Source organism: Patiria miniata, unplaced genomic scaffold, assembly GCF_015706575.1.
Source record: "Patiria miniata isolate m_02_andy unplaced genomic scaffold, ASM1570657v1 HiC_scaffold_7, whole genome shotgun sequence".
NCBI classification, from domain to species: domain Eukaryota; kingdom Metazoa; phylum Echinodermata; class Asteroidea; order Valvatida; family Asterinidae; genus Patiria; species Patiria miniata.
This window is the reverse complement of record NW_024037074.1, coordinates 27938379-27952167: the sequence shown is the minus strand read 5'-3', so window position 1 is coordinate 27952167 and position 13789 is coordinate 27938379. Positions and strand designations below refer to the sequence as shown.

The 13789-nt window shown below is 42.8% G+C and overlaps 1 protein-coding gene across 2 annotated transcripts in view; it reads right to left on the bottom strand.

Annotated features, from left to right (window-relative positions):
* Positions 1 to 346: 346 nt before the first annotated feature.
* The window catches only part of LOC119718911, a 43159-nt gene continuing 29716 nt past the window's right edge, over positions 347 to 13789 (bottom strand). Inside the window, exons 1-8 of one of the 2 annotated variants that reach the window (XM_038188343.1) lie at positions 13718 to 13761; positions 9220 to 9372; positions 8409 to 8635; positions 5479 to 7128; positions 4095 to 4327; positions 3135 to 3272; positions 2495 to 2624; positions 347 to 637 (exon numbers count right to left, since the gene is read on the bottom strand). In XM_038188343.1, coding sequence (XP_038044271.1) covers positions 465 to 637; positions 2495 to 2624; positions 3135 to 3272; positions 4095 to 4327; positions 5479 to 7128; positions 8409 to 8635; positions 9220 to 9372; positions 13718 to 13746 — 2733 coding nt within the window. In that variant the 5' untranslated portion in view covers positions 13747 to 13761 and the 3' untranslated portion in view covers positions 347 to 464. Of the gene's footprint in view, positions 638 to 2494; positions 2625 to 3134; positions 3273 to 4094; positions 4328 to 5478; positions 7129 to 8408; positions 8636 to 9219; positions 9373 to 13717; positions 13762 to 13789 lie in introns of those variants that run through there. The other variant, XM_038188342.1, reaches the window with a different exon arrangement.

Below are 13789 nucleotides of genomic sequence, written 5' to 3'. Positions count from 1 at the left end.
GCTTCCTGTGATTTAGAAGAGTCAGAAAATGGAAGTGATTTCAAACGATCTGTCAATTGACTGATTTTTGAAAAATAAAGAATGATACGGACAAAATCGTGTTTTGTGATCAAAAGGTTGTGCACGTTTTTTTATTCACTGTTTTCCCAAAAACAATTAGACAAGTTAGGTTTTTAAAGATTTCTTCTTTGGATTTGAGCGGAGTTATTATTGGAAGCGAACAAAATGAATGACATGCAAACGATCCGATATGCTTTGAAGTGCCCATCAAACCCCAAACAAAGAAAGACCTGCCGGTTATTAAGAATTTCTCAAAGCTAAAACCTTGCATTATTTCCTTTAATGACCAGATTCAAATACCAGTCAAGTTACACCACTCTGTTAGTAGTCCAAAACTTTAACTAATCACAAATGTAGAATTTTTTTTTTGTCTTTGGCATATTTCCTCAGGTGCTTTCTTTGTTTCACTGTCCCAGCGCTATATCTGCAGGTCGGATCTGTCGTTCCCCCTCCACGAGGAAGATCTGGCAAGCTTTCTTGAGGAGGAACACACCCATCTGTCTCCTCTTGCGAGCAGGCAGCGCGGTAGACGGGCCGTAGAAGTCCCCCTTCTTAATGTTTGTGAGCCGAGATAGACCTAGGAGAGGTAAACAAGTGACAAATTATATACAGTGGAACGCCGCTACAACGAACATCGTGGGATCCACAGAAAGTGTTCGTAATAACGATCGTTCGGTATAGCGATTTTGAACCGCCGGTACCCTCTTTAGACCGATAGTGAAGTCACTGAACTGGTATTTCTCACATCCCGCCGCCACACGAGGAGTTGTCACAAAACTTTAGCAATGGATGGTTTTCCCTTTTTATTCCTTGGGGAAATAATAGCCATCTATCACTCTTCAACATTCCAACATGATGTAACCATGGTTGGTTTGATGTTCGGGAATTAAAAGTGGCCCAAACAGTGTGTAATACATGCACCACCAGAAGGTATTTTTGTTAATCTGTTGACTTTTTCAACAACAACGTTTGGAAGCCGAAGACCGGGAGCCAAAGATGATGTTCGATATAGCCGAATGTTCTGTATAGCGATGTTCGGTATAGCGGCTTTCCACTGTATGAGTAATGCCCAAGTGAATGAAATTTATATTTTATTAATTTTTGCTTCATTCTTCTTGCTGACAATGAAAACCAAAGGCTTCTTCAAAAATGCAAATGCAGTTATATTCAAAACATTCAAATTCAACCTTAATAATTTAAGCCTTCCAATTTTTTTCGGGACACAACCTAAAGGAAAAAATTGGAACATCCCTCAATCTTCTCCATGGTCTCTAATTGTGACAAGATGCTTGCGTGTCTGACAGTGATACGCATCTGGAAATCTGTGTTATGGGCTCCGTGCACAAGTACGCCTTCAACGGCCAGAGAAGGAGAGTTGGAGGAGACCTAGACCGGTTCCCGGTCCATCCACTGCGTATTTTGAATGATCCAAAGTTATTGGGGACGGGGATTAGTCTCGGAGACCATCGCAAGATGAATGCGAATGCATTCGAGCGCCGACGACGCTAACACGATATTGTACAATATGCTGTGGCTAATAGCTTTTGCACATTCACGAAGTCGTGCGTACTTCGAGTGCGAACCAGTGCAGAACAGTACGCACACGCTGTGTGTACCGTCCAAGGGCCTCTCAAAAGTGGTAAAAAGTGCCCTCTTTTGTTGGTGCACTGAGCCCATAGGCAAGGCTTCAAGTCCATCACAAGACATCCAGTCCGAAGTCACAGCAACAAGCTATTCAACTGAACTGTAGCAGCTGCATTCATTTGACATGGTTCACTTTCTATTACTAGTGATTATTCTTGTGGCTGACTTATGATTGAGTTATGATTGACTTGCGATTGACATGATGGCCAACATGCTACTTATTCGTCTTTTCTGTCCAACTCTGAGGGGAGCGCACTGTAAATTTAATTTGGTTGTACCCTTTTCAATTATTTGTAATGAAAATTTGTCATAAAAAGCCTTATCCTGTCTTATAGTGATCCCTGTTGCCATATTTCCCAGGTTTGCAACATTCTTAGTGTTGATAGCATCGTGACTTTGGACTTTTGGCTTCCGACTTGTGCCCAGTGAACAAAGACACTGACAAATTGGGGAACCTCCAACATAGGGCTGGATAGCTCAGTTGGTAGAGCACCAGCGGCAACCTGATGGTCACAGGTTCAAACCCTGCTCAAGTTAATTTCTTTGTTTAACTCTTAAAAAGCTATATATGATGTGAAGCTTTGCATGGCGGATGAGATAAATTATAAAGTTTGCGGGTAACTCCATGTGGAAAGATATCTCTTCTTGGAAGTAGAGTGGTTCTGCAAAGAACCAGTTGGTTGCGTGTAGAACACGATGTTTCTTTTTAAAAAGCTACCAACTGTACATTGAATGAACTTTTTCCTTGGGTGACGGAAGATATTACATGTACCTGTGATATGAGACTTACCCATAGCGTCCACCATACAAGCTTCTCTAGTGTACGCCTCCACAGGGATGACACTCTGGAAACAGTGAAGTGATACCACACCAAGACCTGCTGCCCATATGTCTAGGATGTGACGAACCTTAGCACTCGGCTGAAAACAGGAAGTCATTTCATTTGAATTCAGTTCCATTCTATTAATGGTTTATTCATTGAAGGTACCGGAACAGTCCAACATTTGCAGCTATCCAAAAAGTGACAGACGTAATTATTGTTGAAAAGCTTACTTGTTTCAAGATACATGTAGTAATGGGACTAAACGCCCTGTGAAATTTTTCTTTCTGGCAAGCTGTCATTTTGAAGATATCAACGAAAGAGGACCTTTCCAGCGATCCCTTATAATTTTTTTTTTATTTTTTTCATTTTTTTTGGCAAAGCGCGCCAGCATTGACACGACGCATACGCACGCTATAATTCGTTGGTTCAGTGCGCGACATCGGGTAGCTGAAAAAAGTGGACCCCTAATTTATATACATGACCCAAATACGCCTCTTTTTTTCAATAAAAGGTTTCTGACTTTCTTTGTAGCAACAGCCATGGGTGGCTTATGTGGTTGGCCAATACCCTAAAAGCCACTGGCATCATGTGGCTGTGTCAAACCTACCTGTTTCTTGGCTGCTTTCCTCGGCGTTTGGCCCTTGACCTCATCAACCGGCTTCGTTGAGGACAGAGCTTCGTAAAAGTGAGCATAGGGACGACCTCGCTTCCCCTTCCCAATGTAAAATATGGCAGCCACAAACATCTGGAAACAAGACAGACAGGTGTTGGTTCATGAAATCAATTATCAGGGAGTGTCAACACTACAGGTACGAAGAGATACAGGGAAGTGCAGTTGAATTCTTGATTGGGAATTTCCCAATTTTTTTTCCCAAAAGGCTTTTTGCTCATCTCGTAATCAGCGATTCATGCCGTATAGTTTTGAATATTTAAAATGAACTTATGTATATATAGCTATATTTTGTGTAAATATCTCAAAAGTATTTGTTCGTAGTCTGTTCCACCAAGGCGCTTTTTCCTTTTGAACTTTACTTTCAAATTGCGGCAGTGTATGCAGGGCCCAACAGAAACCAGTTTAAAACTGTTTCAAGGCATATTTATAAATTAATGAATCACATGTAGCTGATTGAGAATATTCAATCTTTAAGTCCAGGTTTGGAGCATTTTAAGAAAACAGACAAACATATGCAACATTTTCAAGGCCAGTCCCGTGACTGGATTGAGGATTCCGTTGCTAACACACGTAGCAAAGTGTGTTTGCGGGCACCCTATTTTCAAACCACATTCAATGTTCGTTTTTTCCTGAATCATGCCATTTCAGGAGGAATGATTTCAAAGAATATTTCATACCATCCTCATCTTCACTTTGACCAAGGTTTCTGTCATTAAATTAGTAGATACTTTTCCTTGTCATTGCAAATGATCCTACGGGACATTAAAAAGCTTGTGACTTGACTTGGATGACTATCGATGGACTTGTGAGGACTTTGAGGGAATTTCTGAAGCCCAAAGTCATACTACAAAAGCTTCTGGCAAATTCCCAACTCCTAGATCTGTTGACAATTACCCGAAATGCCTCCAGGTGGGTGAGTTGTGTGTACCGGCCTGGCAAGTCTTTGGTGACTCGTGGGTCTAGTAACAAGTAATTGAAGGATGACTTGAGCGTTCCTTCCCGCCACTTGCGTGAGGGGTCGGGCGTCTGGAAGGGCGCCACCATCAGCTTCTCCTGCTGCGCCATCTGGTGCTCGGGTTCTGGTAGGCTGCCGGAGTTCAGATACTCCGCAAGCTCCCAACGGAATCCTTCCCAAAAATAATGAATTAATAAACAGTCACTTTATAAATATTTGTTCAGTTTGATATTCACAGTAATGTGTAGCATATTCGCTCGTACCCCCCGCCCTGCAAACAGGACGCTGGGATACTCTGATGAATTCACGCTCTGATTGGTTGGATTTTGCGTGACCAGTGACCTGCGCGTCATCAAGGTCATGACTCTGCAAGGTTTGAAACGGTCGTTTAAGACTGATTCATTACTCTTTTATTCCAGTTTAGAGATGGTTTTTTCTCGTTGAAAAGCGTAATAATGTAGGAAATTCTGTAAAACTTCTTCGTTGTAAATTTACAATTCCCGTCACTCGCTCAGGCTCCGTTTCGAATCACGAACGGTCTGATTGCAATATGCGATACTCAAAATTTTGTCCACATGGTCCGCAATGAAACAGAAAACACATCCGGTATGGAATGTGCGCAATTCTATGGGAAGTTTTCGGATAGCATTTGCGCACATTGTCTAACTACGGTCTTGAACAGCTGCAGCCAGATTCTTTAGGTCATAGGCCACTTCCTTCACAAGATTCTGTGAAGCTCATCAGAGTATCCCAGCGCCCTGTTTGCAGGGCGGGGGGTACGAGCGAATGTAGCATATTGCTTACGGGGTAAAAGAATGTACACATGTATGTGAGCAATTCCAGCGTTGTGTAATATCTGTGACGGAGCTTTTCAGAGCTCAGCGAATACACATGAAAATACCGGTACATTTCACAAATCTTATACATCCATTATTTAGCAATGGTCAAGGAGATTACAATGGTCAAGGATAATTTTCTGAAGCATTTTGATATCATGGTTAATTGGCTCTGTCACGGGTATTACACTTTCTTTCAGAATGCTGGAATTGCACAGTTGATCAAACGCTACCAAATTTTACAACTGTATACAAATGTCATGCATTATTTACATATGTACATGTTCATGCATGGGAATTGTCACTGTTGGGCTATACAGTGCACAAATGTACTTATGAAATTTCTGTCCTTTCTGTAATTTCAGTTGGTGTCTGAAGCTGAAGACATGTAAAATTTTGACAATGCTGAAAATGCAAAGATCTACTTGTTCGTGAAGGTACTGATGTTCTGTAAGACCTCTAGACAAGAACGATTTGTGTATCTCACCTTGAAATGTCTGTTGTCTACTCGCAGCCCTCCTAGCAAAATCTGGATCTTTCTGGAGTTTGTTCAAATGATGCAAGTACACCATACGTGTGGTGGCCGTGATGGGACCTGCCTCCTCCCCGTACTTTCGCATCATCTCACGGATCCCTTTGTTGGTCAATTCAAGCAGCTCCTTGGGCGGCGGTGCCGGTGGAGACGAGTCACACTCCTCATCTGTTTGGTAGTCTCGCCAGTCATACAGGACGGTATCGTCAATCGTTGAAATGTGACTGTAGTTTAGGCAAGATAGGTCCTGGCAGCTGCTGCTTGTACCCAGAGCTGATGGGCACTGCCGCTCAATTAGCATGGCTCCGGTGTTTTCGTCGTGGTACAGGTACTCAACCGAGTCATGTTCAGTGTCAGAGTCGGCCTCACTGCAATCTGTAAAGTGCGATTCATGTGTTGTGGAATGATCCTCCGTTAATCTTGAAGGTGGACGACCGGATGAGAACCGCCAAGTTGCCAAAGCCTTAGCTTCTGGTCTCTCGAACCCTTCGGCGCAAACGGTGTTATGAGCTGACTGTTTATATCCATTTAGGAGATTGCTTGTTTTTGGTCCGTTGCAAGGAGGAAAGAGGGAACTTTCATCAGATGTCAGCAGATCACTCTCAGTATTGTCTGATGTCAGTAAGTCACTCAACTCACCAGTATGGGCTAATGACTCGTCAAAGTCCGCAGTGGATTCAGTGGTTCTGCATGGATCGTGAGAGACATGTCTGGCATGAGCAAAGCCAAATTCTTCTGATGACTGTTGGAACAAGTTACTGGAATCTCCTTGCTCATCACTAAACGTGACCCTTCTAGGATTCCTCTTGGTTGTTGATGGCTGGGCGTTTACACCAGACATGTCATGACTTTGACAGGTCACATATGCTGAACTCTCCTCGCTCGCAATGGAAACTTCTGTTTGCCTAAGCACCGCAGCAGAACGCCTGATTGATCGTCGATCCGACAAGAAGGCGATTGTTTTATCAAGGGGTGGCGTATCACCATTATGGGAGCCTTTCATGAACACAGATATGTGGTCAGGAGATGTCACGTCCAAGCCAGTGCAGTTGTCACACATGAGTACCTCCTCTAAGTACGTGTTGGAGAGAGTTCTGTCATGATCATGTTCCTCATCTTGCTCACTTCCAACTCCATCTTCATCTGCTACCGAAGGGCCGTCCATTGGATCAAGATGAGTTGACCCTCTGTCATGGCATCTCTTGAAGTTGCTGCCATTACCACCCAACCCCTGCTTCTGCACCGGCGATGTTGCTTCTTCGCACTTGTGTCCATGACTGTCAAAGCTTCCCCTAGACTTCCCCTCTAAGGACAGTCGCTTCTGTCTCTCCGGTTCACTGACGCAGCTACAAGATTCCTCAGAAAGGTCCTGTCCCCGTGTTTCCGTTCGTGAGACCAAATCTGGGAAGAAAGATCTTGAAGGCCGCGGCTTGTCCTCAGTGAAACTAGAGATCGAGAAAGACGAGACATCTGGGAGGTAGGACAACAAACCGGTAGAATCTAAGGACGCGTGAGCGGAGTTGTGATTGAAGTCTGTCGAGTCATGGCTGTCCAGGCTGCATTCAGGATGCACATCACAACTGCTCCTTGTCTGGTTCAGATACCCTGACAAAACAAAATTTGTATCCAAGAAAGTTCTCAAGTTAAGCATAATTTGACCAAATGAATCAAAATAGGGAAACTGACATAATTCAAGGGAACCCTTGAGGGTTAGGATTAAAATGATTTAATGAGGAACTTGACCGGAGTAGGATTCGAACCTTCCACCTCCATAACACTATGAGCTCCATGCACAAGTACCCTCCTTAACGGTAAGAAAGGGAGAGTTGGGGTGGCGACTTAGGAGAGACATTCGAACGCATTGCCAACGACGCCAGACACTCATACAGAGATGCTATGGCACAGAGATGCTATACGGGCACAAACCAGCATGAACATGGGATTGTGTCACATCCACTTGGCTCTTCAAAGTGGTAGAAAAGCACCTTCTCTTGTTCACACACGGAGCCCATACCATGCATACCTGCACTCTACCACAAGTCCATGCATCCAGGATCCAGGAATTTTTGTGAGGGGAGGGGAGGGGGGGGGGGTGGGGTCAGGCCCGTCAGAATTTTTTTTTTTAATTGTTGCAGACAGGCAGAATGTGATTTTTTAAATTATTGCTATAATTGTTAGAATTTGGTATTTTTTTGGGGTCAGAGCGGCGGGCGGGGGGAGGGGGGGGGGTTTGACTCTCAAACCCCCCCCCCCCCCCCATTTGGATCAGGGCCTGTCTTGAAAAATTGGAAAACAACCAACATAGGGCAAACTGTACATACATGTAGCTGATCTAGTACAGCACCGTTGATGTGTTGGGAGATCTGAGGTTCGAATCCTGCTTTACCTAGTTTCTTTCTGCCTAAGGCCACGTACAAATAACTTGGCTACAGCAGGCAGTACCACACTTAATAAGTATGATTTGGGAGGCTTATCATCCTTGCTCGCAGCTGAGAAGCTGAATTGGGAAGGACGCGACTACAACGTGGTCGAGCGGCTGGCATGTAAAACCATTGGCAGCCAGCCGCACGACCTATATATGACCACGGAGCGCAGCCTGAGGTTGAAAGTGTTTGATTTTTCCAGAGGGAGGAAAACCGGTGGGCTTGGAGAAAAAAACCCTTGGGGCACAGGAGAGAACCAACGCACAATTCTACTATGGTCTGCAGCCGGGGATCGAACCAGGACCACAGTGGTGAGAGGCGAGCACCTTACGCACAAGCCACCCATGCCACCTGACAATCAGGCGCTATCATAGCGGCATGTGTAAAAGCAAGCCGCAGCCAATTGATTCAGACGTGGCCTAATATACAGCATAATGTGACAACAAATCAAGGTCAGTTTACTTGTCACAGATGTGTCCAGTTGAGAATCCTCCTCATCCTCCTCTGTCTGGTATGAAGTCAAGAGATTCAGGCAGTCCCAGTTTTCGTTCTCTTTGGCCAAGTCCGTGGCGTTGGCTCCATCTTCATCACACAACTCGGGGTCGCCTCCGTTCAGCAGGAGGAGTTGCAAAGCCAGAAAGCGTCCCCAAGTAGCAGCCACATGGACCGGTGTCATGCCATCAGCAGACCTTTGGATTACAAATGAAGACCATAACATTTTTTTTATGCATGACACAAGAGGGATATTGAAATGCGTTAGACTTGGTCAACTTTTGTGAAAATAGAGTACACTCTACAAGGGGGAAAATGTTTGAAGCAGAGACGTAATCTAGTCAATCACAAGTCAATGACAAGTATCACGGGATGAAAGGAACGTCTGCTGCAACTCATTCGTATCGCTTGTGACTGACTTGGGCTTATGACTTGTGATTTACCTGCGATGGACTTGTGATTGATTTGTGATTAACTTGTGACTGACTCGATCACAACTCTAGTTCTGAGTAGCCAGAGGTTTAACTTCGTTTTTCAGTAGGTACAGTATGTTCTAACACTCTTCAATTTGAAGTCTCAACCCTTGAGGTCACACCTAAGTCACAAAATAACCAGCTTTGTTCTGGGACTATGAACATATTCAAGCAGTTTATATCAAACACAGCACAAATTTTCACAATCCATATTTACGTATCTAAACATTTGAGTTGCCATTAAGACCTACATATTGTACGTACCAAAACATTTGGGCTGTCATTAAGACCAACAAACTTGTACGTACCTGACGTTTGGGTTGCCATCATACTGTAGTAGAAGCTTGATGAGTGGCAGAGCATTCAAGGAGTCTGTTCCTATGGCTAGATGGAAGGGACTTATGCCGGACGGTAGGACCAGGTTGGGATTGGCACCTTGCTCCAATAAAGACTTGGCCGAGCTGTAAAATAAGCAAAGTACTAGCTTGATGAGTGGCAGAGCATTCAGTGAGTCTGTTCATATGGCTAGATGGAAAGGACTTATGCCAGACTGAAGTGCTAGTTTGGAATTGGCACCTTGCTCCAGTTTGGCTGAACTGTAAAATAAGACAATTAGTAATGCTTGAGGAGTGGCAGAGCATTCAGTGAGTCTGTTCATATGGCTAGATGGAAAGGACTTATGCAAAACTGAAGTACTAGTTTGGGATTGGCACCTTGCTCCAATAAAGACTTGGCTGAGCTGTAAAATACCATAAGCATATTAGAAACTTGATGAGTGGCAGAGCATTCAGTGAGTCTGTTCCTATGGCTAGATGGAAAGGACTTATGCCGGACTGAAGTACTAGTTTGGGATTGGCACCTTGCTCCAATAAAGACTTGGCTGAGCTGTAAAATACCATAAGCATATTAGTAACTTGATGAGTGGCAGAGCATTCAGTGAGTCTGTTCCTATGGCTAGATGGAAGGGACTTATGCCAGACTGAAGTGCTAGTTTGGGATTGGCACCTTGCTCCAGTTTGGCTTAACTGTAAAATAAGACAATTAGTAATGCTTGAGGAGTGGCAGAGCATTCAGTGAGTCTGTTCCTATGGCTAGATGGAAAGGACTTACAATTATGTATGCCAGACGGTAGTACTAGCTTGGGATTGGAACCTTTCTCCAATAAAGACTTGGCTGAGCTGTAAACTAAGCCAATTAGTTGCTTGATGAGTGGCAGAGCTGCCAGAGCAATCAGTGAGTATTTTCCTATGGCTAGGTGGAAAGGACTTTAATGCACACCTGACCATAGGATTAGGTTGGGATTAGAAGCTTGCTACGTAAAGACCTGTCCGAGCTGTACGAACAGTCAAAGTTAGTACCGTAACTCGATGAGTGGCAGAGCATTCAATGAGTCTGTTCCTATTGCTAGATGGGAAGGACTTACTTCCAGACGGTAGCATCAGGTTGGATTAGCACCCAAGGGCAGATCGAGAAAGCAGAAGGTCATGGGTTCGAGTCCCACCCGAGTGATTTTTTTTCCAACTTTCCCTCAGAAGGTAACACACTGAGTATATACCGGGGTACTATACAGTGTTTATACGTCGGTGAAGGGCATTAAACCTAATATTGATTTACATCACCCTAGCAAATTCATCTTATGAATAGTGTAAAGTAGGCCTACTTTCCATTACAAAGATGCAACATATTGTGCAATGTGCATAGGTATTTATTGATGATTCTTAAAACATGAAAAACCTCAATTGCACAGGTTAGCGATCTGCACATAAAAATGTATTCAGTGATATACTGTATTCCCATCCATGTGAAAACACTGTTGAATTGTGTTTTATAGTGAAAGACAAACTGAATGCTTTGTCACGCATGTATACTCCTGTTCTGAACTATGTACCGGTGCTGTACCTAATTCTGAACATGACTCATCCATCGTTTTACTTGTCAAACGATGGCTTGTTTAGTCTGGAAGATACATTGTCTTTTGGCAGACACCCAAAGCTACAAAGGATATTTCTTTTTCTAGTTTTCCAGATAAAGGTCAGTAGAGATCTGTGAGTTATGGAAGGACCAAAGGTGGAAGTCCACTTACATTGTAATCCTCCAAAACTGTTATTTATCATGTTAACAGGGGTACTTATCGGAATAATTGATTTGGTTTATTGACATTCTAGTGTGTACCCTGCACAAACTAAACTTACATTGTAATCAGAATAGATTAAGGGAATGTACATCATTGGCTTTTGCTGTAATTTTCAGAAATGAATTATTTGAGGGGTTAGTATAATAGATCAAATATTGTTACACTGACATGTTGGAAGTTTTGTGTTCAAAAATGCTGGAAAAACCAAGAAAAACAACAAAATTAAAGTAGTTTGGTTCCCTGACTCCACTAAAGATGAAATGGATCAATTTATAGATGCTGGAAAATTGCAAGGTAAGGGAACCGGTCTAGCTGGCCTGCACCCGTTCATGATTATGTAACCAATAGCAAAAAAAATGGACTGAAAATAAAAGGTAAATTTGGAGCAGTAGTTGAAAAATAGTTAGGTTTTTCCAACGGTGGTCGGCCGACCACCGTTGGAAATGTATACAAAAATACCATTTTCTTGAAAATGACTTCACAACAGGAGCCAATATTTTACAGGATGCTTTAGACTGTCGTTTACCAACGTCCTAGTAAGGTATTTCATAAAAACTTGGTACTTTTATTTTTTGATTTTTGCAAATGTTGTATATTCCCTTTAACAGGGGTACTCATCAAAATGAATGATTTGGTTTATTGACATTCTAGTGTGTACCCTGCACAAACTAAACATAATCAGAACAGGGATTAGGACCTTATCTTTATTGGAAAACATTGCAATTGTAAATGTCAAATTACATTTGAGGACAAAAATGTACATTGTACTTTATCTTTAAGCAGCAAACTTGAAGCCTCGACTGTGATTGGTCAATTCATGGGAACAATAGTGCAATATAAGTATGGTACCATACTTATTTGCACAGTCCGCACTGCATTCCGCACACAGTAAATTAATATTCTATTGATGGGTGCGCAATTTCTGCTGCACGCACATGAATAGGATAACCCTTGAAAAATTGTGTGTACCGTGTTCTATTTTTGCTGTACGTCAAGTTTGCTGGAAGATAAATTTGTAATTATCGCACCCATCGTGCCACTCGGCCTTCCTGTGTGGCATACATATTTATATTGGACACAGTATGCACAAGAATTTATTGAGTTCCACTCACCCTCATGGGTGGAACAGCAATGTACAGCAAATGCTCCTAGAAACTAGGAATGAATTTTATGCCAACAAGAAAGCATCTTGAAAAGTGACCAAACTAATCATTGTGAGTGAGGACACAACTCCTGTCTTCTGAGCTAAGAATTTGGATAAAATACAGAAAGACAATACCGGTAATTGAGAAAACATTAAGACTAGGCAAATCTATTACAGCTGGTGGTACAAGAGCACACAAAGTTCTATTCCATTGATTACATAACTTGCTATTCACTAGAAGTCTGGTTATGCAACTGGTCTACACAGTGGGCTGGATTTAGCCCATTCATTGGCATTACAGGGTAATCCTTTATGATAGCACTGCCCGACTCACTAGGCAAATCTAGTACAGCTGGTACAAGAGCGCACAAAGTTCTATTCCATTGATTACATAACTTGCTATTCACTAGAAGTCTGGTAATGCAACTGGTCTACACAGTGGGCTGGATTTAGCCCATTCATTGGCATTAGGGTAATCCTATATGATAGCACTGCCCGACTCACTAGGCAAATCTACATGTAGTACAGCTGGTACAAGAGCGCACAAAGTTCTATTCCATTGATTACATAACTTGCTATTCACTAGAAGTCTGGTTATGTAACTGGTCTACACAGTGGGCTGGATTTAGCCCATTCATTGGCATTAGGGTAATCCAATATGATAGCACTGCCCGACTCACAAGGCAAATCTAGTACAGCTGGTGGTACAAGAGCGCACAAAGTTCTATTCCATTGATTACATACATGTAACTTGCTATTCACTAGAAGTCTGGTTAAGCAACTGGTCTACACAGTGGGCTGGATTTAGCCCATTCATTGGCATTACAGGGTAATCCTATGTGATAGCACTGCCCGACTCACTAGGCAAATCTACGTAGTACAGCTGGTACAAGAGCGCACAAAGTTCTATTCCATTGATTACATAACTTGCTATTCACTAGAAGTCTGGTTATGCAACTGGTCTACACAGTGGGCTGGATTTAGCCCATTCATTGGCATTACAGGGTAATCCTATATGATAGCACTGCCCGACTCACTAGGCAAATCTAGTACAGCTGGTGGTACAAGGGCGCACAAAGTTCTATTCCATTGATTACATAACTTGCTATTCACTAGAAGTCTGGTTATGCAACTGGTCTACACAGTGGGCTGGATTTAGCCCATTCATTGGCATTACAGGGTAATCCTATATGATAGCACTGCCCGACTCACAAGTAGCAGTCAGTGAGTCAGTCAGTGAGATACATGTAGGTAGAAAGAGGACACTAGGCTGGCTCTCTAGGACCAGCAAAAACAGCTCAATATCGTTATCATACATGTACCGGTAACTTACAAATCTATTGAGTGCCCCCTCTACATATAATGGACATATCCCCTCCCTGCCTGGTACTGCAATTTGGACCCTTGTTACTTCACTGATCAGGAAACAAATACAACTCCTCACATGAAGCTGATCTTCATCAGTGATAACAGTTGAAGTTATTAAAAATTAAAAAGATACAGGCCATGTTTGTATAATTGCCATCACCTGATCACGCACTCAATTGGAGATAACATTCTTGGCAGCTTGGCAACAATTCATCCACTGGAGTAGCAACCT